We start from the raw sequence: 24,482 nt of genomic DNA, 5'->3' as shown, positions 1-24,482 counted from the left end.
AATGGAAGTACACAGAAGTACATTTTATACAATGATTTGATATTTCTCCCCATGCACACCTCCCACACTTTGCTGCTTTGATAGGTATTTTGAATCTTTTTAGTTTTACACCAGAATTTGATCCTGTTCTTCAACTCCACCATAGAAAATGTAACCTTAATGCCAAAAAGAGTGTTAAAATATAAATAAAAAAAGTTTGGGTTTTTATGTTTAAAGAAAAACATTACAAACCTCTGTTAGATATAGCACTTGTGAGGCAGAAGGGCCAAAGAAGAGAGAGTCAAGGGATGGACTAAGGCTGCTTTCACCAAGTTTTGCATGGTCTAAGCAAATAGCTCTTAGTTTCTCTACTGTAGTGTTATCTGCAATAAAAACACAACCTCTAAACATTACTGCCATAGTTACCTAAAAATAAGTCACTGAAATTGACAATTAATAATTAATACCCATCAATTTGAGAAACTTCAAAGGACATCAGATAAGAAAAGATGCAGGAATTGTAACTGACATACAAATTCAGATTCTTCAGAGTTTACTGTGTTATATTTATTACCAAAAGCACTTAGAAACTCCTCCTATACAGTAGTAAGTGTTGCAAAATAGTTTCAATTTTAACACCTTTCCCTATTTTCAAAGATAAACAGGCACTGACAGCTAAAAAACTCTTTAAAATATTTAACTTTCTATTATGGACAAGATATAGCAATACAGGAAATAAATGAATGAACAATCATGACTACCATACAACTAAATTAGTAGGAGGAAGGATTTCATGATAAATATTCCACTTCCAGAAAATGGATGAGATATAACCTCAAAATATAAAGAGATTAAAATTATATTCTGACCTGGTGGCATAAGTTTCATAAGGACACGTGCTCCATCTCTAAGAGGTGGCATATTTAGGCTACTGCCTAAGTCTGCAACTTGCCAAAGAAACGAGATGTATCTAGGATGCAGTGACATGATCTAAAACAAAAATAAAAACTTGTCATGCTTTTTCAGCAACTGAAACAATTTGTGCTAATATTTACAATGTGTCATTTTTTAATTGCATAAGATTTTTGGACTAATACATATACTTACCACTCCAGGCAAACAGCTTTCAATTTCTGGGTTTGGACCGTCACTATAGTGATTGCCATGGTTGCCCGGAGAACCAGTTGAAGAGTCAGAAGAACTATCAGGGCTTGAAGGCATATTGGAACTTATTTGCGTAAGCTTGGCTGTAATTAGCTGAAAAATAAATTTGTAGAAGATTAATATATTTTAATAAGTATCAGATATGAAAACTATAAACTTTAGAACATCTTATACTAGTAGCTACTAACATAACATTTCACTAAGTTGGAATGGATCATTTGAAAAAGTATGCAATATTGCAGTAATAGTGTTTGTCCCACGATATTAGAGACAATATCTGTTGGGTCTTCCATTGGTGAGAGAGAAAAGCGTTCAAGCTTACACAGAGCTATTCTTCAGGTCTGGGAAATGTACTCAAGATTCTCACAGCTAAAAATACAACATGGAACACATTGCTTAACATAAGTAGCAACACATTTCAAGGGACTACTCAAGGTTAAGTGGCCTGTTAATACCTTTCCAGTCATTGGTGTGCGGGAAGCTGGGGGGCTTTGGGGGAACAGTGGGTTATAGATTGTTGTAATAATCCATAATTACATTATGGCTTACAATAATAATTATAAGAAGTCTTCATTCTTGAGTACTTTCCCCAAATCTGAAGAAGAGCTCCGTGGAAGCTCGAAAACTTGTCTCTCAACAGAAGTTGGTCCAATTAAAGATATTACTTGCCCCTCACATTTCTAATAATGATATTCCTGCTCTCATTTCTCACCAATAATTATAGAAATGGAGTAATATTAAATTACTCCATTTCTTACTTTACTAATTGACTAAAGTAATAGCACTCACCGTTTTATCTTTAAGATTTAATTGTCCAATTAACTTCCTATCATCTGCGGGATCTATCAGCTCACCACCAATGAACAGTTCTACTTTTGTATGTGCACTGTTGGCTTTAATACGATTCAGAATACAACGCCGTACAGAACCAATTGTGTCATTGGTGTGAGACCAAATATCCAAGTCTTCTACCTGCCGACCTTGGTTTGGAAAACGAACCACCAGCGTGATATGTTTACCACGAAAAGCTCTGCAAAACAAATGGAGAGCACATGCTAAATAAAGTCGTTGCTGCTGGCATAAAACAAGTACAACAAAAGTGGTTATTTTTCTTGCAGTCATTTGTACTGCAACTATTACAGAATGATTTTCTGTAAGTCTTTTGGAATGTGCAAGCATATGACTATTTTGCACATGCACTGCTGCATTAAATTGAACATTTGTGCAGCCACAAGTCAGAGTGGAAAATGCACACCCACAAACTTACTGAAAAATCAGTTCTACACTTGCATTCTGAACATAAGTAAAAGTAATTATGTAGTTCAAATTTTGGGTCTCTCTTCACAGTTTGCAATTCTCTGTTCAAATCTTGGAAATAAAATTTCAGTCCTATTGGCTTATTCTGTTCAGTTTAGCACTTATATTTTATTCTTTTTGCAGCATAAAAGTCAACATGAATTTGCCTTGTTTAATTTGTTGTTGTAATTACTGAATGCTATTAGTATTTTAACTAACTTTTGCTCCCACTACTGGAGCAGCACTTCAAAAATATAGCAAGGTCATGAGGTTTTAAAATTTCTTGGCAGCAATGGTGAATTAAAAAAAGATTTAGTAAACTCAGAACATTCTCACCAGATAATTAAGATGGATTTTCATGGTGAGTAATCTTTAGGAACCTCAATTTATCCTTTACTTGTTTCTCAGAATTTCTTGCCTCATTTGTTAATTATTTAAGTAAATCTGGAATGGTTAGTAGTTAGTCTTCCCTCCTATTTTGCTCTGCTTGTGACAATCATTTCTACAGCAACAGACTGAAGTAACCAACACAAGACTACTGAATATATGACAGAACTAGGAAAACTAGGACTTGTGAAAACCTTTTACCCAAGCACAAATGTCTAAAATAATATCAAAGTGGACATGGAAAATTGCTGGTCATATAGAATCATAGACGTGGAAGGGACCTCGAGAGGTCTTCTAGTCCAGTCTCCTGTACTCAAGGCAGGACTAAGTAATATCTAGACCAGTGGTCCCCAAACTTTTTCCATCACTCCTCCACCCTTACCCATAAAGGAACCTATCTGCACTCACACCAGAAATCATGGTCGGAAGCCATGGCTAATGCTGCAGTCAGGAGCCGGGACCAGAGCTGCAGTCAGGCCAGGGAGCAGGACTGCAGCTGGAAGCTGAGGAGCATGATGCCCAGGGCCCAAGCTACAGTTGTGGCTTGGGCCAGAGCTGGGGGAAGAGTGGGGCTGAGTGGTGCTCCTTCTCCCACCCCTTGGGGGCTGGCTTAGGCCCTGCCACACTCCCCCAAATGTTCCTCTGTGCCCCTCTAGGGGTGTGTGCCCCACAGTTTGGGGACCGCTGATCTCGGCCACCCCGACAGGTGTTAGTCTAACCTGCTCTTTAAAAAAAAATCTCCAATGACGCAGATTCCACAACCTTCCTAGGCAATTTATGCCAGTGCTTAACTACCCTGACAGTTCGGTAGTTTTTCCTAATGTAATTTAAGCCCATTGCTTCTTGTCCTATCCTCAAAGGTTAAAGAGAACAATCTTCCCTCACAGGTCATGTTTCCTGGACCTTTAATAATTTTTTTTTCTCTTCTCTGGACTTTCTCCTATTTGTCCATATCTTTCCTGAAATGTGGCATCCAGAACTGGACACAACACTCCAATTGAGGCCTAATCAGCGTGGAGTAGAGCGAAAGAATTACTTCTTTGTCTTGCTTATGACACTCCTGATAATACATTGCAGAAAAATGTTTGCTTTTTTTTTTTTTTGCAAGTGTTACAACGTTGACTCATATTTCGCTTGTGATCCACTATGACCCCCAGATCCCTTTCTGCAGTACTCCTTCCTAGGCAATTTTGTATTAGTGCAACCGATTGTTCCTTCCTATGTGAAGTACTTCGTCCTTACTGAATTTCATCTTATTTTCTTCAGACCATTTCTACAGTTTGTCCAGATCATTTTGAATTTTAATCCTATCCTCCAAAGTACTTTCAGCCCCTCCCAGCTTGTTATTGTCCACAAACTTGTAAGTGTACTCTCTCTGCCATTAAATCATTGATGAAGACATTGAACAGAACTGGACCCAGAACTGATCCCTGCTGGACCCCACCTGATATGTCTTTTCATTAATTAGTCTGTGAATTTTTTTATTTGTTGTTTTTACTTTTGCTCCAGTATAAAAAATTCACTTTAAGGTAATCCAAAACGTGGAATGCAAGTATTTTACAGTATCCCAGTAAACATCTCTTGAGATATAAGAAGGCACTGACAGCACTAACCACAGTACTTATTGCAGCAATAGTGGTCATGTCAAGCAGAGGACCGGCTTTCCTCTACAAACTGCATAAAGGATCTGAAGTGGAGGTTACTTACTGTAACGGGAGGTTCTTTGAGATGTGTGGTCCCTACCCGTATTCCGCACGTGGTACGCATGAGCGCCATGCACCTGAATCCAGAGATTTGGCCCACACATCCTCTTGCTCCCACTAGAGGGTATAAGAAGCAGTGTAGGTTGACGCCCTCTCAGTTCCTCCTCTTACCACAAATCTAATCAAATCTACAGCATAGTGGATGGAGGGCATGTAATGGAATACTGATAGGGACCACACATCTCAAAGAACTCCTGTTGAAGTAAACTCCACTTCTTTGAGTGCTGGTCCCTATGTGTATTCCACACGTGGGAGATTCACAAGCAATTATCAGATCACAAGTGGGTGTGAGGAAGCCTGCAACGAAGATGCATGCAGCTCCGCAGCAGAGGCTTAGATTAGCGCATATCTAGCAAATGTATCTATGGAGCTCTAGGTGGCTGCTCTGCATGTCGCACACTGGGACCTCCTGCAGGGATTCTACCGTGCTGGCCTGCACTCTGGTGGAATGGGCTGTTACAGTGACAGAAGGTGGGATGCGAGCCAGCATTTCTTAATTCTATAGCATTTCTTAATTCAGCCATAAACACACTTAGCAATTCTTTAAGAAGATACTGACCACATGATCTCTCCGTTATCGCAACAAACTATCTTGGAGATTTTCTGATGGAATTGTTCCTTTACAGGTAAAAGGCAAGGACACTCCTAATGTCGAGGGAGTGAAGTCTTCTCTTCAGGACAAGCGTGGCATTTCACAAAAAGGACAGGTAAGTGAATACGCTGGTTAAGGTGGAATCTGGAAACGACCTTGGGGAGAAATTTAGGGTGAAGGAACACTTTGTCCCTGCGAAACATCGGGGGGGGGGGGCGGGTTGTGTCCACCATAATGGCTCCTAGTTCACTGATCTTCCTGGCTGAAGTAATGGCCACTAGAAATGCCATTTCCATGGATAGACAGGACCACGGAACATGTTGCTAAGAGTTCAAATGGAGGTCTAATAAGCTTTGACATCACGAGGTTCAGACCCTATAGCGGTGTGGGTTTAGTGACTGGTGGAGAAGCACTGATGAAGCCCTTCATGAACCGTGTCGTAGTTGGCTGGGTAAAGATAGACTGTCTGTTGGGGAGAAGAAGCTACTAATGACTGCTAGGTTGATCTGTAACGAGCTGATCAAAAGAACAGATTTTTTTTTTAAAAAAAAGAGACAAGAGGTAATCCAGAATGATCAGGACGACGCTTAAAGGGACTGGGAGTGACTGATTGTGCTGCACCCAGGTTGACAACTGTTTCCATTTAGCCAGATAACAGGATCTGGTCTATTCTTTCCTAACTCTGGGTAAGTATAGCCTGGACTGCGGCTGAATAAGAGCGATCTACTTTTGACACCCATCCAAACACCAGGCTGTGAAGTGGAGACAACCCTGGTAGGGGTGTCTGACCCTTCCCTTGTCCTGCATCAAGAATTCTGGGAAGGGGTAGATCTTGATTGGAGACACTGAAGCTTTGGGAACCAAAATTGCTTGGGCCAGTAAAGCACTAGGAAAATGACACTGGCCCTGTTGTAACTTATCTTTCTCAGCACTTATGGAAACAGGGGGATGGGAGGAAAGGCTCATCCACGAAACCGCTCATCCATGACAGTAGAAGCATGTCACCTTGAGAGTCACGACCTATGGCTCCTCTGAAATAACACAGGGGTAGTTTCTTGTTTGTTACACAGAAAGGTCCCATAGAGATGTGCCCCAAAGCATGAAGATGTTTGTCAGGCAGAGTCACAGACTTCCCATTTTTGGTCTGCTGGGAAATGCCTGGGGTAAAGTTGCCTGCTAAGGAGTTGTGGATACCAGAGAAGTATGCTGCCTGGATGGTGGTGATGTGCCTGATGCACAAGCTCCAAAGCCTAACTACTTCAAGACAAAGTGAGAGAGACCTCACTTCTCCTAGTTTATGTAGACCACAGTGGTGATATTGTCTGACACTACTGGGATGTGGACGGAGCGAATGAGTGGAAGGAAGGTCTTGCACACAAGGCGAACTGCCCGCTGCTCCAGGATGTTGATATGTAGTCTGGCCTCCTGCCTGGTCTACATGACTTGTGCAGCGTAGCCAGAAGGCGCCACACCAAAAGGGATCGCATCTGTTACAATAGTGGCACTAGGAACAAGGGGGGACAGTCATCCTGGAGTTGATGCGGTCTTTGTTGGGCGAGTAGACCAAACTGAGCTAGGCCTACAGGAAACACAGATGAAGCCTGGCAAAGGATGTTACATAAGTACACACTGCCATACAATCTAGCAGCAATAGGCACATCCACACTATAGTCCTTGTTCTGCGGAAAATCAAAGAAATTAGGTTGTGCATCATCTGAAACCTTTCTGCAGAGCATGGCTCTTACGTAAACAGATCCCAGCACTGCCCTGATAAAGTTTGTCCGGGGGGGGTGGGGGGGTGGAGGGGAAGGGGGAGAGATAAAAGAGACTTTTCTCTGTTCACGCAAAGCCTCAGGGCTGTGAAGCTTTGAATGAGGTACTGAATAGCCAACCTGACCTCCTGTCAAGAGCGACCTACAAGGAGCTAGCTGTCGAGATATGGAAAAACTCTGTGGCCCTGACTTTTCATCTGGGCCACCACCACAGAGAAAACTTTTGTAAACTCTCTGGGAGCTGTTGCTAGTCCAAAGGTGAGGACCTGGTATTGGAAATACACCTGGCCCATGATAAACTGTAAGAACCTCCTGTGGGGGGTGTATGAATGTCTGTATGAAAATATGCATCCTTCACATAGAGAGCCACAAACCACATCCCTCCTTGAAGAGAGGGCATTATTGATGCCAACATGACCATCCTGAATTTCATCTTCTGTAGGAAGACTGGGAGTTGCCAAAGATCCCGAATGGGTCTCCATCCCCAGTCTTTTTTGGGGACTAAAAAATAAAACCCTCTTCCTTGATACTGAGGATCTATTTCCCCTCAGTGTAACAGGGACTCCGCTTCTTGTGGAAGAATTGCCTCATGAGAGTGGTCCATGAAGGGCAATGGGGAAGGGAAGGAGATGAACTCTATGGACTATCCCTGATGTATAATCTCCAAGACCCAACTGTCAATAACAGTTAACTCCCAGTTGGAGGCAAACAATGAGATGGCCTCCAAAGGTGACAGAAGGAGAGGCAGGTGGCATCAGAGAAGGCGAGCAGGTCTTGACTAAAATGTCAAAAATTGTTCCTAAACACAGACTGAGAATGGGTCACGGTCATGGTAATTGGCAATGCGGAATTGCAAGCCCAGAGAGAAGATCTTTCTCTCCAGGAAGTCCAGTTTCTTGGAGCCCTTTTCTGATGGGGTGGTCCTTCAGTATTGAGACCTGTTACAGGCTGCTAAGGAATGTACCACCAGGGAGTTGGGAGCAAAGTCGGAGAACAGGAATTCAGCTCCCTTTGCTGGAACAAAACAGCGTTTCTGAGCCGTCTTATGTGTGGGTGTGAAGAACACTGGGGTGTCCAGACCAATTTTTCCAATTCCAATAAGACCTTGTTAACTGGATGCAGAACATCCAACGGTCAGTGGTGTGGGTCTTGGACTTCCTCCAGAGATATCTGGACATCACTAGCCATTCTTCAGAGTACGTGCTGGTATTGCCTGTCATAGTTTGGTGGGGATGAGGAAGGAGAGACTGCCTCATTGGGGGAAGAGGAGGAGATTCCTGTCATCATCTGTGGTTCCGGTTCAACACCATCATCATCCTCACGCACCAATGGAGCCAGTTGTTGGCGCAAGGGAGAAGAGTAGAAAGACTCCTGTGTGGGTCCCAGACATCTATACAGAGATCCTATGGTCCCCAATAGGGCCAGAAAGAGGAGTTTGATTGCAGGCCCATAGCATATGGAACCATCGGTCCCTAGGGAGGTCATGTTCATACGGGCAGTGACCATAAGTCCTGCATCGCCTGTCTGGGTTTGGTTCTCACTGGGGAGGTGAAGGATAGACTGGTTCACTGGATTTGTCCGAACCCAAAAACTGCTCCTGCTGTAATGACAAAGCCGTCAGCACCAGGGCAATCCTGCCTGATGGTTGTAAGCGGGATGGTTCCTGGGATATCCAACTAATATCTTCTTCTGGTGTGGTAATGTCCCTCAAGAACACTGATCCAGAGGAGACTGCGGGTAGTAGAGAAATATATCCTCCAGTGCTGTATAGATCTCTGTGCACCCTGGCACATGGGGAGTTCTGATGGCTGGCACTGATAGTACTAGTGCATCCCTATTTCTAATTCCCTATTGGGTGGAAGTGTCGATAGCACAGAGTCTGGAGCTGCATTTGTGGACAGGATCAGTGGATAATGGCCATTGTTCTTCAGTACCAGAATCATGAACAGAAAAAAACGGTCACTCAGTTTCTTGTAACTGTTCTTGTTCGAGATGTGTTGTTCATGTCAATTCCAATCAGGGACGTGCACACCACCCGGAAGATTTTTCCCTTAGCAATGTCTGTACAGCCAACCTGGCGCCCCCTGGAGTTGCCCCTTCATGGAGCTCAATATAGGACCCTGCCGACCAGCCACCCCCTTAGTTCCTTCTTACCACTGGTGACGGCTAGCTGGAACAAACTGCTGCTCTTGCTTTGCAGGCACGTTTGGGCAGTGTCCACTGTTCGTGTTTATAACTTCTAGTTTTAATAGTCCCAAGGGTTCAGGCTCTGTGAGAACTGTGGAATGTTAATGCCTCAGAGCGACCTGCACTCTTCCTGTCTTCGGTGCCTGGGGGAGAGCCACCAGAAGGAGAAGAGCAGAATTTGCAAAGGGTTCCGCCCTAGGACCTTGAAGGACAGAGGTCAAAGATCCTTCTTCCTACACACCTCAATGGGCTTCAAGAAGGAGTCTCTCTCTTATGGACAGTCTTTGACCCCATGAGAATGCCCCTTATTCTCATGGGAAGCCTTTGTGGAAGAGTCTTTGGGCAGAGACACCCACAGCTCTGCTCCTACTCAGAGGGGTGGGCACTGCTTGTTTGGTGAGGCCAATGGGGCTGTGGGGGGGGGGGGGGAAGGGAGTCTTACTGACCCAGATAGGAGAGAGGCTTCCTTGACTTCTCCATTAAGCGTTTTCTAAGGTGAAGCTCATACCTTTGCGAGTTGTTAGTGGAAATGAGCAACAAATACTGCCAAAATAAGGGTCTCACCCAGACAGCAGAGATAGCATTGGTGTTCGTTGCTGACGGAAAAGGGTCTAGGGCAGGAGATGCAGTTTTTGAAGCCCAGTCCCGAGAAACAAACTATACTAAGACTAACTGACTAAGCTAAAGAACTACTTACAATCTTATCTACAGATTTTCTGAAAGGCTGAAACAAGAGATGACACTGAATTCTGACTCAGACCATGTGGCAGTAAGAAGTGAAAGAGAGGACATCAACTCACACTTCTTATACCCTCGTTCGGGAGCACTTCTTATACCCTCGTTCAGGAGCATGAGAAGATCTACTGTGCATATACAGGCCAATGAACGCTGCTTGTTAAAATCTCAGGACTCAAGCACATGGTGTGCATGAGTATCATGTGAGAAATACACACAGGGACAAGCACTTGAAACAAGAATCCTTTTTCTTCAACACAAAAAATGAATATTTTTGAAATAAAAGGAAATATAGCAAAAAAAATACTTTAATGACAGTGTGTGTCAACTACAGGACCAAGTGCCAGAAATTCAGATTTAATTCTAGTTCTGTTAATCAATTAGTTCCTACCTGCATGTGGATGCTTACCTACCTCACAAAGGAATTGTGAAAGTTAGTTATTTAGAATGCCTAATAAGTTCATTACATTAATTTAAAGGTGTTTTTGAAGGAAATTAAATGTTATTTGTTCAATAGTTTGTAATATTCACTTAGGATAACTGCTACAGGATTTGTTTTATACACTGGTTAAGGAAGTTAAATTAATTTTGAAACAAACATTTTCCACTGTTAAGATCACTTTAATGAAGATGAATCACAGTAGTTCTGAGTTCTTCACAAACCTTGACATAGGAAGAATTGTTCTCTCTTCATGGTAATCACTGTCACATTCATTTATATACTCCCTTAAAACAGTCAATACTCGCACCATTCGTATTGCTTCTTGCCTTGCACAATTAATACTGTCTTTATCTCCATCCAAAACACACAGTGTATCATAGGAGGCCTTCAAACGATCAAAGCAGGATTGAATGAAGTCTTCATGGATAACTACCTAATGTAACGTACAAAAGAAATTGGGACAATTACAAAATATTACATAGCCACCTTTCAGCTGCAGAATCAAACAAACGTGCTATAAAAACTTAACTGAAAACCAAATCTTTACTCAAGACTATTCACAACTTTGGTTTTCTCCACACTAACATTACAGTTGATAACAATCTAATACAGTGTACTTTTTTCTTTTTTTTTTTTTAAATACCAGTGCTAACTCTACAACTTGTGTGTATAGTACAAACCTTGCCCCTCAACCCACCAACTTGAACCAAATAGCTGCAATGTAAGCAAAGTGCAGCTCTGTGCAGGATACTAAGTTGGACTGCTCTCTCATTTAGTTGCCACTCACCACAGACTAGAATATGGAATATTTACATATCCACCTGGCAGGTAGTACCTATATCTTTAGACGGTATTTTGCAGACTGCTGGTTTTGAGGACTAAAAAAAAGTGTCCTTAATGGAACAACAAAGGACAGTGGAGTGTAGCAAGGAGTTGTGGGTTAAAAAATACAACTAACATTAGATGCAAGAAACTGGTTGGAGGTGATCTGGAGGGCACAAAAGTCCTCAAAATCTTAGGATTATGTTTTCAAATGTTTATACTCAAAACTACTGAATTCAAGAAAGGCACAGAAGGTTTCCGTTACTGCACTGCCCTCCCTGGCGCCATGGCTGCAATATGCATGAGCAAGCTGGTAACAACACTGCCCACTAGTACTATCTTGATAACAACAAAGGAAATTTCAGAAATCCCAACAGTTTATCCTTTCCATGATCTTTCTAGAAACTTGCAAGTCTCTCTCACTTTCTAATGAAACATACTAATAGGCAAGTCTGAATCTTGAGAGAAAGGATTTGATTCTCCAGAGCTTAGTTAAGATTGCTCATTTCTGAGAGCTTTGCAATGCTCTCTTATGTGAGAAGTGAAATGCATTCAAGGGTTGTATTAGCCACCATTGGCATGACCTAGCCCCAGCCAGCGAACACACTGGACAAAATATCACATACCTCAAATCCCAGCAGAATGCAAAACTAAGTATCTGGCACGAGCCACTGTTTTGCTAATAGAAATACAACAGACATAACTAACAAGTGCATTAAACTTTGAGATTTCTCAAAAGCCAGTAATTTTAATCTTTAAACACTGTTAGTAGATCACTAAATCTCTGCAAACAGCTAAAAGGAATGAAAGGGTAGGTTCACAAACATGCTGTACATATTAAAATCTGCACATGGGCAAGAGTGCATTGTCCAAAAGGGCGTTCCATGGATGGAAACTGTCATTTTCAAAACTTTAAGCTATAAAAATATCACAATTGTTAAATTTTACGATAATCTTTATTCAATTTTACATTCCACTCAATATTTTTTACCTGATTAACTTGTAACCTTGGACCAAGATTAGTATAGATCTCTTTAAGCAGATCTATTGCTCTGCTGGCAATGTCATCATTTCCCTGAATCACAACCTAAAGCAATAAAAAAGTATGAATGCATTTTAACTCTTTTTGGTATCCAGTTTAAAAAACAAAAGGACTACACATGAACATATCCTCATAACAATGGATAAATTATTTCTTCTTGTTCATCAGAACAAAAAAGTAACTAGAGTATATAATCAAAATACAATCATTGTAAATTATCTGTCTAATTTCAGAGTAGCAGCCGTGCTAGTCTGTATTTGCAAAAAGAAAAGGAGTACTTGTGGCACCTTAGAGACTAATCAATTTATCTGAGCATAAGCTTTCATCACGAAAGCTTATGCTCAAATAAATTGGTTAGTCTCTAAGGTGCCACAAGTACTCCTTTTCTATCTGTCTAATGTGACCCTAATCAAGATTAAGATTCAATCAAATTAACTGCTTTAAAAGAATTCATCGGTGTCTGCAAAAAACAGATCGTGCTTTGTCAAGTGACAGAATGGCACACAAAATTTTCTCCATGCTATGTTTCTAGTGCCACTAGTTTTAAAGAATATGCATTCTTGTTGTATCATTACAAGCTAAGTTTGAGGCCCAGAAAAACATTTAGTTAGCTACAATTAAATCTTAACCTTCCAATGATCTAAATGTACCAGTACTTACAAGTTTTGTGTTTATGTTAGTTAGGAATTCTGGGCAATTAAGAGAAGTTAATTTTTTAATTCAACAATTTAATATCATTAAAGACCTCTCTCAACTCAAGATAATCTGTGCCACCATTTAAGATGAGATTTAAAATTTACTTCAGAACCTAGAAAAAGGAGTGTTGTACCTAATTTGAATATTAGGAAACTTACTGCTAGCCACTGGCCTGAATTGAAGCTGAAAAGCTGTCATAAATTGGTCCCACTAAGTAGCAAGATAGTAGCTCCAAGCAGAAGGGCAGATCCAAGGAAGTTACTGTCCACAACTGACAGCTCGGAAGAGCACCTCCATTGCTTTTTCACTGGGCATATCCCAAATGTTTGGATTACACTCTAAGTCAGGGATCGGCAACCTTTGGCACGCGGCCCGTCAGGGAAATCCTCTGGCGGGCCGGGCCGGTTTGTTTACCTGCAGCATCCGTAGCTTTGGCTGATCACAGATCCCACTCGCTGTGGTTCACCATTCTAGATCAATGGGGGCTGCAAGAAGAGGTGGCCAGTACATCCCTCGGCCCAATGCCACTTCCTGCAGCCCCCACTGGCCTGGAACCAGCAAACTGCAGCCAGTGGGAGCTGCGATCGGCCGAACCTGGGGACGGGACGCTGCAGGTAAACAAACCAGCCCAGCACACCAGCAGATTTCCCTGATGGGCTGCGTGCCAAAGGTTGCCAATCCCTGCTCTAGGTACTTCAAGTGCTTTACAAAATGAAACATTAATGCTGATGCTGTAGCACAGCCATTATACACTAGACATCAAAGGTATTTCAGAAACGGAATGCTGAAAGTTGGAGTTGATAACGCCAGTGTGCTCTATTTAATAACTATCATGGGATCATCAGCTGCCACCTAGAAACCACCAACCTTGAACAAAAAAGGATGTCTAATCTTTCATCCAAAAGACTGCATCCATAACTCTGCAGTAGTGAGCATAAGCTCCATATTTAGTAAAAGGACTAAAACAATGATCACCTTGTTCAGAGATGAGAGCGCAATACCTGTTTGTTACTTACACAATACTGCAACTAATTATATGAGCCAGTTTCTCAGATGCTCAAAATAAAGTTCAGTTCCATTTCCTGTTAACTGGAAAGATAAATCTTTTCCCGTAACCCCGAGATGTTACTGGCCATTAGTGGAAATGGTGATTTCATAAGTAAAATCACTGGTGAGTGAGAGCATAAGGTAAATGAACAATGCACATCAAAGGTATTTTAAAAATTAAACAAATGGGATTGGTTTTATGGTACAAACAAAACATTAATTTCACATGCACAGACATTACAAATACACTCAATTTTTTAATTCCTCTTTCTTTGTCTGTCATATTCGGAGTTCAAGGTTCAGCCCTGAGAAATAATTAACTTAGGAGTATGAAAGGAAAACAGAACCACCAATTTTCATGCAGTTAGTCTGAAAAACACTTAAATTACAAAAACGTACGTCTACACAGATTTAGTTACAGTCTTAAATAATTTTGGTTTTAACAAAAACATAGCAGTAAGCCATTTGCATGTTTCCTCTTTTGTACTTACCCTCCAAAGGTAGTCTAATCCTATTAATTCCAAGTCATCCATCATATAAGCTCGTCTTTTCGCTACTAGCTTCCCTTCTCGACAGTTCACAGCTTTGAAGAAACGTTCAAAACATTTCATTCCATTTTCTGTTAATAGGGAAGGATCCAACTGAAGCACATTATTTTCAAAGAAGTCTTTATTAATGTCAGGGTCTAAATCTGGTTCATCGCCCATTAGTTTGGAATACCACTTAAAACAGGCTTCACGATCACAAAGATAGACTGCATTTTCGGCTAAACACTTCCATATTTGCTTCGCCTGAGGGGCGCAGAGCCACAGCTGACCATCCTTCAATAAAAATCTTGAGCAAAACAAAAACAATTAATAACACTGACATCTTAACATTTTAGAGACACTAAAATTACAGTCAACATATGTTATAGGCCTGAGTCTGAAAACTTTTACTCATATGATCAGTCCTCATTCACGAGTGGTTCCATTGTCTTCATCAAAGTAAAAGTTTGTAGGATCAGGCCCCAGAATTCTAGCTATGTATGGAAACTAGATTAGACAAAAATATGCATTACCTATAAAGTATTGAACATGATTTTTTCTCTCCAAAGACATTTAACTAACGTCATTACTATACAAATGATAACTTGAATTTTTATGTCATGCTTCTTTCCATATTAAGCAAAACTATATTTAAGCAACCAAATCACTGGATTATCTAAACATTCTTAGCCCTCTTAATTCTGAGGATGCAACAGAGTGAAATGAAAAATTACATCTAACAATGGATTGAGTTATCGATATTAGATTGGAGGTAGGAAGTTAAGAGAGTCTGAAATCTGTAGTGAAATTCTAGGGTACTTCATTCACAGTTCAGAACATAAGACAGAATTACTCTTCATGCATCTTTTAATTCCAAGAAAAGTCTTGGAGAAGTTTGTAACTTTACAGTTATCTTTCACACAGATATACTTAATAATTCTTGTAAGAACATTTCAAGAAAATACACAATAGATTTTACTCTTCAAGAATCAGTTATATATGGATCAAAGTAATATACTCTGACTGTATGTGAGAGAAATAGAGGACTAGAGTAACAAAATCGTTCATACCAATCATAAACCTTATGTTTATAGTATATTATGACATGCAATTATAAATTTGGCAATATTATTCCATTATATACATACCAAAATCATTGCCAAATTTCAAGAAAAATATAGTTTAACTATTAGAAGATGATAGAATGATAATTGTTTAAAGATTGGTGGCCAGGAGTTAGTCCCCACTATTTGGTAAAGTAACCATTTAATAAGAGATTACTTACCTATAACTGGAAGTTCTCTCAGACGAGTGGTCCCTCTCTGTATTCCAGTGAGGGTGGGTTTATGGAGCCAGAGAATTTGAAAATAGTCACGCCTGTTCGTTTGCGCACGTGCCCTTGCTTTGCCTTACGGTTTTGTCAGAGGCAATAAAGGGTAAGGTGGACCGACCGTGTCTCCAGTTCCTTCTCCACGACAAATCAGATCCGCAGCAGAGGGGAAGGAGAGCGAGAAGTGGACTATAGATAGGGACCACATATCTCAAAGAACCTCCAGTTACAGGTAAGTAACGGCCTCTTCAAGTGATGGTCCCTATTATATTCCACTGAGGGTGATTAACAAGCAGTACTTAATTTGGAGAAGGGTGCAAGGACAAGGATGGAATGGTTGAACTAAGGACAGCCACACTGAATGAAACATCCATTGCAAAGTCCTGCACCAAGCTGTAATGTGCAGTGAAAGTATGTACCAAACAACATACGGCTGCCCTACATACGTCTGGAAGTACCACATTGTGCAGGATGGCCATAATCAATGCCTTGGCTCTTCTAGAATGGGCTCTCACCCCAAGGGGTGCAGGCAGTTACTACAACTGACAGAACGTAATGCACCCCAAAATCCTGTGTGTGGAGATTGCTGGTCCCTTAATCCTCTCAGCTATAGCTATAGGGAGTCTAGAGGACTTCCTGATTGGTCTCGTCTTCTGCAGGTAGAAGCTCATGGCCCTGCGGACACTGAGGGAGTGACAATGCTGCTCTTCCACTGAGGTGTGAGGCTTTGGAAAGAAAACAGGTAAGCATATGGGTTGATTGACATGAAACCAGGATACGATCTTCGGTAGAAACTTGAGGTGCAGGGACAGGGAGATTTTGCCCTTATGGAACGTGGTGGTGGTGGTGGGGGGTGTCTGCCATCATAGCTCCAAGTTCACCTACCCTTCTGGCCAAACTAATAGCCATTAGGAAGGTCATTTTCATGGAAAGGAGGGACAGAGCATGAAGCTAATGCCTCAAAGAGCAGTTTCATTAATGCAGCTAGAACGAGGTTGAGGTCCAACTGGGAGGTGATAGGTTGTATGGGTGGTAAAGTCCTCAGCAGACCTTTTCAAAACCTGAGGGTCAACAGATGTGTAAATATGAAATATCCTTCCACGGGAGGGTGAAAGGCACTGATAGCTGCTAAATGGACCTTGAGAGAAAAAGAGTCCTGACATCTTCAAGGACAGCAGGTAGTCCAAAAGGGGAATGTCCACTTCCTCCAGGGAAAGCCCATTCTGCTGGGCACAGGAGGTGAAGTGTTTCCACTTGACCTGGGGAAGGTGTAGCTGATCTGGTCTGACCAGTGGAGGATGAGAACATCACCTTAAGAGTGGATGACACCACCTCCCCTTTGAGCAGTATGCGCTGTATTTGTTATTGACGTGGGAGGCAAAAGGGTCCCCCATTGGCTGAAGATGTCATTTACTATGGAGTTGTGAAGCTCCCACTTGTGATCAGCAATGAATCTTCAGCTAAGTCTGCAATCACATTCTGAGTCCCTGGAAGATAGGCTGCCGACAACAGGATCTTGTGGGCAACGCACCAATCCCATAGTTGACCACTTCCCTGCACAGAGCAATCAACTTCGTGCCCCCTTGTTTGTTGATGTAATCAACAATGGTGGTGCTGATAAGAACATGATCGTAGCGAATGGAAGGTAGAAATGCTTGACATACTTGTACTGCCCAGAGTTCAAGAATGTTGATGAGCATCCTGGTATCCCAAGGGCTCCACGTCCCTTGTGTCATGTGTTCTTTAGTGTGTGCTCCCAATCCTGTAAGGGATGTGCCGGATAATTGGTCTGTCCATGGAGGATGGGAGAAAGGGGATCCCTGTACAGACCTGCTGTGCATCTATCCACCACTGGAAGGAAGAGAGCACTGTGCCGGGGGACTGTCAGCATAAGGTCCATAGCATGTCGCGTAGGTAAGTAGACTCTCTGAGGCCACATCTGTAGACTGCAAAGGAAGCGATGTACATGCAGACTGCCATGAGGCCAAGAAGGGATAAGCAAGTTCTGAATGGGACAGATGGACTGTTGACTACCTGGACGAGTGCCTGCAGAGTATGGAATCTGTCCGTTGGCACGTAAGATCAGGCTGTGACCAAGTTGATGGAGGCCCTTATGAAGTCTAAGGACTGTGTGGGAATTACAGTTGATTTTTCCATGTTGATGCTGACTCCCAGGGAAGAAAGGAGTCTGAGCAACATGGAAGCTGAGATTCGAGCTTTGTCTGTGTATCATGCTGCTAGCAGCCAATCGTCAAGATAGGGGAAAATAAGGACTCCTGAGCATCAGAGAGGGCTGCTATGACAGAGAACTTTGGTGAAGACCCAGGGAGCAGGGGTGAGTCCAAAAGGAAGGACCCTGCACTGAAAATGCTAAAGGCCCACCATGAACCTCAGGAATCTTCTGTGGGCTGGATGGATGTCTGTGTGAAAACAGGAGGCCTACATAGTGAGAGTCATAAACCACCTGCCTTTTCCTAGAGACGGTATGATGGCTACTAAGGCGAAACTTGGGCTTGCAGATAAAGCGATTGAAGTTACAGAGATCCAGGGTAGGCCTCCACCTCCCCTTCTTATGTACCCAAAAGTAAGGGCTGGCCTTCACTATAGGGAGATTGACGCTGCTGCAATCAATGCAGCAGGGGTCGATTTAGCGGGTCTACTGAAGACCTGCTAAATTGATGGCAGAACGCTCTCTGGTCGACCCCGGTACTCCACCTCTCCGAGAAGAGTAAGGGAAGTTGACTGGAGAGCACCTCCCGTTGATGCAGTGCAGTGAAGACACTGGGGTAAGTCGACATAAGCTACGTCAACTCCATCTATGTTATTCGCGTAGTTGGAGTAGAGTGATTAAGGTCAACTTACGCCGGTAGTGAAGACAAGCTCCAAGTCTAATAGAACCCCATGCGCGGATAGTTCGGAGGAATGTGCTCTATCACTCCCCTTTGCAGTAAGGAGTCTACTTCTAGTACCTGGATCCTGTCATGAGAGTGGTCCTTGGAAAGCGATCAGGGTGTGGGATGTGGATGAGGTAGGGTGGTGAACTCAACTGTATAGCCATAGTGGATGACATCCAGGACCAGCTTGTCTGCTGTTATTGAGCTCCAGACTAGTAGTAAGAGTGATAGATGACCCACGAAGGGGGTGAGTTGGTTACATGGCAGTAGGCATGGTGGTCGACAGCTCTTCAGTGGCACTCAAAAATATTGTTTCTGAGCAGTCTGAACATGACAGGATGAAGACTGCGAAGGCAGGCCTGGAGAGCAGGATTGTAGAGTCTTCCGGTACTTACGAGGAGGTTCATATGGCCTCTGGTGGAAGAAATGGGGGGACCTGAATCCCTGTGTAGGTGGCGGGCAGTAGAATTTTCACTGGATAGATACCCAGTGATCAAAGTGTGGCTCTGGCATCCCTTAGGGAGTGGAGGGAATCATCGGTCTTCTAATTAAACAGGTGTGACTCGTGAAAAGGGAGGTCCTCAGTGGTATTGTGCACCTCTCTGGGGAAACCATATGAGTGCAGCCATGATTCTCTCTGCATGACTATTTCCAGGGCCATCAAGTGTGATATCTGCAGCATCCAAGGCTGACTGTAGTGCTGTTCTAGCCACCAGCTTGTCCTACTCCAGAACAGACTGGAAACAAGCTCCATCTTGCCGAGGAAGCTTTTCAGTAAAGTCCTCCAATTTACCTTTGTTAAGGAAATCATATATGATCAACAAGGCCTGGCAGTTTGAAAATTGGAAGCTTGCTGAAAAGAAGACCTTGCTTCCCAGAAGGTCTAAGCTTTTACCCTCATCTGTTGGGGTAGATCATGGGTGTTGCAGCCTGGACCATTCCACTGATGCTTGTGCCATGAGGGAATTGGGTGGGGGTATATATAAAAAGAGAAACTCCGAACCCTTCACTGGTGCATAGTATCTCCTGTCTGCCCCTTTGGGGATAGGAGTGCAAGTGGTCGGGGTTTGCCCAACTTTTTGGGCTGGTTAGAGAATGGCATCGTTGATCAGTAGAGCAACCCTGCTCAGTAGTGAGAAATGAAGGATGTCCAGGAGCTAATGCTGCTTGTCTTGTACTTCCTCCAGCGGAATATGATGCTTGTCTTCCATGGTTCGCAAGAATTCTTGGAATTGCTGAAAGTCATCTGGCGGCAAGGGGGAGCCTGAAGTTGCTGCAGCATCTGGAGAGGACAATGGGAAACACTCTTGCTCCAGTGGTACAGGACTGAGCGGTTTGTCCTCCATAACCAGTTTGAAGTGCCTGGTCAAGAGTGTCATAAGCAGGGATGGGCAAAGCCTCCCCCACCAAACATGCACGTTCTCAGGGTGGGTACTGGGGCCAGAATCCCCAACAGGGCCAGCAAGATGAATCCAGCATATGCTGAAGAGGGCCCCATGGGGAGGGCAACCAGTGACTTCCCTGTTGGTGGAGAAGGGATACTCCCACGCCACTGGTGATCCTTTCAGGTACTCGTACTGACACTTCTACTCCAGCAGAATCCTCCAACGATGAGAAATCAGATCCTGATTCCAATGGCGGTACCGTTGGAGACGGCAGAAGTCTGTAAACCACATGAGAATGAGTCAAAGCACAATCAGACTTTAGCAAGTCCTATATAGGAGATTGGACCGCCCTAGGTGAGGTTTGCAAAGGAAAGCATGGAGATCTCTGTTCCCTTAGGGCAAACTGCTCATGTGGCTTTGGTGCTTTCTCCCATCACTCCAGAATTAATGGTACCGGTTCTGTCGCCAAAATTGAGTGCATGCTCAGTACCAGCGGATCTGCCAGTGTGCGCAGTTTCTTCTCATGCTTGTACGCCATGGAACATGCGGCCTCTCCATGGCTGGAACTAGTGGGAGATGCATCATCCTTTGTTTTGGAGGAAGACTTACTGCCATGCTTATACACATGCTTCCTTGCCTCCTGACTAGGCCTCAGCACAGGGTCCATAACCCTAACCCGGGTCTGACTGAGGCCTCCGGCGACTTCCGTGAGGTGCTTCTTGAGGCGGAGAGCCCGGCCTTCTCAGGTATGGCTTGGGAAGGACCAGCAGATACCGCTCCTGAATGAAATGTGGGCTTCTCCCAAACAGTAGAGGTAGCATTGGGACTAGTTGCTGACCAAGAACGAACGCGGGCAAGAAGCACAGATCTTGAAGCCTGAAAGCTTCGGGATAATCTGTTTACTGGTCCTACCAGCATCCACACACAGGTACTGGATTATGCCGAAGATTTCAGGCTTCAAGATCTGTGCTTGTGTGTGATCTGTGTGAATTCCCAGTCCTACTAAAACTAAACTAGGTAAAAAAACAAAACAAAAAAAAAACAGCAAAAACAGTAGACGCAAACTAACTAAAAAAAATTCAGAATTATATATAAAAAGTGTCAGACGAGAGGACACTAGCAACTACAGCTTGGATTTGGACCATGCAGTGATGAGAAGGAACTGGGGACGCAGTTGGTCTGCCCAGCCCTTTACAATCTTGGACGAAATAATGAGGTGAAGCAAGGGCTCACGCGTGGACCAATGGACACTAGTACTTCCAAATTCTCTGGCTCTGGACACATGGCACGCATGTGTAAACCCACCCTCAGTGGAATATAATAGAAACCATTACTCAAAGAAGTACTATTTAGTTTAATCTATAATCAGTTCTGAAATTCAAAGTTATAATATGAATCTGCATTAAAGAATGAGTTTAAAAAAATTTAGGATCAGACAAATGGAAGAATGATACAGTCACAAGGATAACAAATATACTGAGGGAGATAAACTGTGAAAGAATACCGTTATGTCCAAACTAAGAACTTGACAAGTTTCAAGCAGTATCATTCTGTGGCAAATAATTTTTAATATTCTCTTCCTAAATCCTTTGTTTTCTTACTTTATTCAAGAACTATAACATGGTCGTTATAAAATCCAAACTCACCTTTTCCATGTTGCTCACAGTAAGTCAATCATTTTAAAAGGTTTATTTTAGGCATGTGCATATGTTAATGGCTAAGTAACCAAGAGTTTATTGCTGCACCGTTTGTTACCTTCAGTTATTGTGCCATGTCTAATATTAAGCCACGATCCTAACCTGATACGCACAGAGGTGCAGCCCACCACACACAAAGAGCTTCTTTAAATCAATGGGACTTGGCACATGCACTGCGGTGTGCCGGCACACATTTTAATGCACAATCAAGGCCCCATATTGTAAATTCTGTGGGGGAGGGATTATGTCTTTATGTATACAACCCCTAATACTCTCTTGGGTATTCTAATACTATGTCCTCTTTCAAACCCAGGAATTCCAGCATTTTACTTTATTTTGCTATCTTGATCTGCTGGAATTAAATGTTAATGCCATACACTAAGCTGGACAACTGTATAAAAGAAACAAAAAAGTTCAACATAATTGTTTCTTTCCATTTCAGAAGTTTAAGTTATGAACTTGTTTGCCTTCTAGAGAAAATGACTTAAGTTACTCGAAACTAACCGTAGGAAGTTAAGTCGCTCCTGTACTTCTTGCACATGACTGTATCTACTTCCTGGTCTTACAGTTTGTGGATCATACTCTCCATGCTCTGCAAATTTAAGAAGTTTTATTAAGCAATACATACAGAAAACAGATGCTGATTCTAAAGTCTTGTTGCTCTGCAGAAAACCAAACCAATTTTAACAAAAGTGATTCATAAATCTGTAATAAGACAATCTTCAGAGACCTGCTCAGAATTAAAGACTAAATTAAGATATACACTGTCGAAGATGCTTGGCCTACAATTAGATTCACCAACTGTATTTTTACTTGCAGATGTGCACGTGTGTCTTTCATTATGAATAGAATATTAAAATATCAAAGAATACTACGTTCTGCTTACTCAGACAGCTGCATTTCTCCATCGCTCAAACTCTTATTTCTTTGAAAAACAAAGCAAGCAGAGAAAAAATCCTGTACACTGGATATATGGTTGATAGGTTACCCAGCAATGTCGACATTTTAACAATATTGTAACCAGCTTTCATTGTGGCAAGAATTATATCACTTTAAAAAGTGGTTTGTTTTAAAGATGGGTTATATATTGGAGATACCAACTATGACAATGTTTCTTTAAAGCTACCATAAACATTTGTTGTCACATCAGGGGTTTAGGAAGTAGGGAGGGAGAAGAGGCACGACAGCTATCCAAAGCAATTTTTATATTGATGAATCAGTTTTTTTACTGAAATGTAGATACTGAGTCATAAACTGGCAATTTCAAGATAGGACAGAACAATATTTATTAGCAGTTAAGATGTTGTTACATGTAGAATTAGTATTTCTAATCCTTTCATTGTAATGGAAGTTTTTTCAACTTTATTGTTAGTAATGAGTCAAAAGTCAAAGCTACAAAGAATGCATGTAGAGAAAGAGCAACATGATATCGTTTGTCAGGCCAAGTTATATATTTTGGGGTTTTTCTCCTGCAAGATTTAGCAAACTGGTTCTTCTCATATCTGTGTCATATCTTATACACTAAGTTTTATTTCTGCATTTGTACATGCTACAAGTGCAACTAGAATACAACATGGTTTTATTGTGACAAAACCAGGAAGAAAGATCTGAGCTGCAGTGTTATATTTGAAAACTTCAGGAAGATTTACAGTAACTAATTTTACTAATCATTAATAGTTTACAACCTCATAGTATGATAGTGACAATCATTTAGGTGGAAATAATACTTCCATTTCAAATCCCTAATTTCAATCCAAACTAGTAAAGTTAATTTTGAGGCTGAAATTTCTTGCATCCTTGATCTCAGCCCAGAAATGAATGCATGTGTTTGTGCTTGCACACAAAGTTTCATAAAAACATTCTATTTGAATTACCTCACTGAAAAAATAAAAGCATTTTGCAAGTATCATACAGCAAGTTATCCACCAAATCATTTAGATTTTCACTCAGGATGAACACTACTCATTTTTCTTGGAAAAGTAACTAATGATGTTATGTGATTTTTAAAAATAGTAAATATGAGCCAGTTATTACTTTAATAGGTTATCAAAGAATATCTGGTTGTCTAGACTCCTTGCTTCTCTAACAAATATGGATAAATTTCGTCATGTCAGAGTTTACCCATAAATAAGTTCCACTGATTGTCTCACCTAATGCCCCATTCCAAGTGGTCTACAGTGTTATATATGAGCAGAGGTTGATTCCTTCTCTGAATAAAGTGCTCCATCAATAATAATAAAAAGAATAATCCTTTACCCATACTGCTATCAGCCAAGCCCTGCCAAGCCCCATAATGAGCAAGGGTGGAACTTGGACCTTCTAAGGGCTTGTCTACACAGGAAAGCTACTGCAAAATATGCTAGAGTATGAATTTAAAAGCATAACAACCCACACTAACTCAGCACGTGGACACTTATTCCACACTAAAACTGCCTTTGTAGTTTAACAATCCATTTCTTATGTATTACCCACTTAAACCACTTCTCTGTATTACAGCTGTACTTCCAAAGTGGATTAAAGCTAAATAGCACAAAGGGTCTTTTATTGCAGAATAAGAGTGTCCACCTGGTAAGCTAGTGTGAAATAGCTACTGCGTAATACCTATTCTAGCCTATTTCCCCATGTAGACCACCTCTAAAAATGCAGTCTTCCACAAAGAAACCCAGCTTGTGTAACAGACTGCAACTAGTTCCATCTCCTAAAAAAACCTGTCAATGTGATTCTG

The 24,482-nt window shown here is 41.9% G+C and overlaps 1 protein-coding gene across 6 annotated transcripts in view; it reads right to left on the bottom strand.

Moving 5' to 3' along the window:
• The window catches only part of USP9X (ubiquitin specific peptidase 9 X-linked), a 654,895-nt gene that overhangs the window by 77,031 nt on the left and 553,382 nt on the right, over nucleotides 1-24,482 (bottom strand). For all 6 annotated transcript variants that reach the window (XM_078854327.1, XM_073358602.2, XM_073358592.2 and 3 more), the window contains 8 exons: nucleotides 22,262-22,349; nucleotides 14,416-14,758; nucleotides 12,131-12,226; nucleotides 10,539-10,750; nucleotides 1,933-2,173; nucleotides 1,087-1,236; nucleotides 849-969; nucleotides 232-362 (listed from right to left, as the gene is read on the bottom strand). In XM_078854327.1, coding sequence (XP_078710453.1) covers nucleotides 232-362; nucleotides 849-969; nucleotides 1,087-1,236; nucleotides 1,933-2,173; nucleotides 10,539-10,750; nucleotides 12,131-12,226; nucleotides 14,416-14,758; nucleotides 22,262-22,349 — 1,382 coding nt within the window. The remainder of the gene's footprint in view (nucleotides 1-231; nucleotides 363-848; nucleotides 970-1,086; nucleotides 1,237-1,932; nucleotides 2,174-10,538; nucleotides 10,751-12,130; nucleotides 12,227-14,415; nucleotides 14,759-22,261; nucleotides 22,350-24,482) is intronic.

Source organism: Lepidochelys kempii, chromosome 1, assembly GCF_965140285.1.
Source record: "Lepidochelys kempii isolate rLepKem1 chromosome 1, rLepKem1.hap1, whole genome shotgun sequence".
Classification (NCBI taxonomy): domain Eukaryota; kingdom Metazoa; phylum Chordata; order Testudines; family Cheloniidae; genus Lepidochelys; species Lepidochelys kempii.
This window is presented reverse-complemented; position numbering and strand designations above follow the sequence as displayed.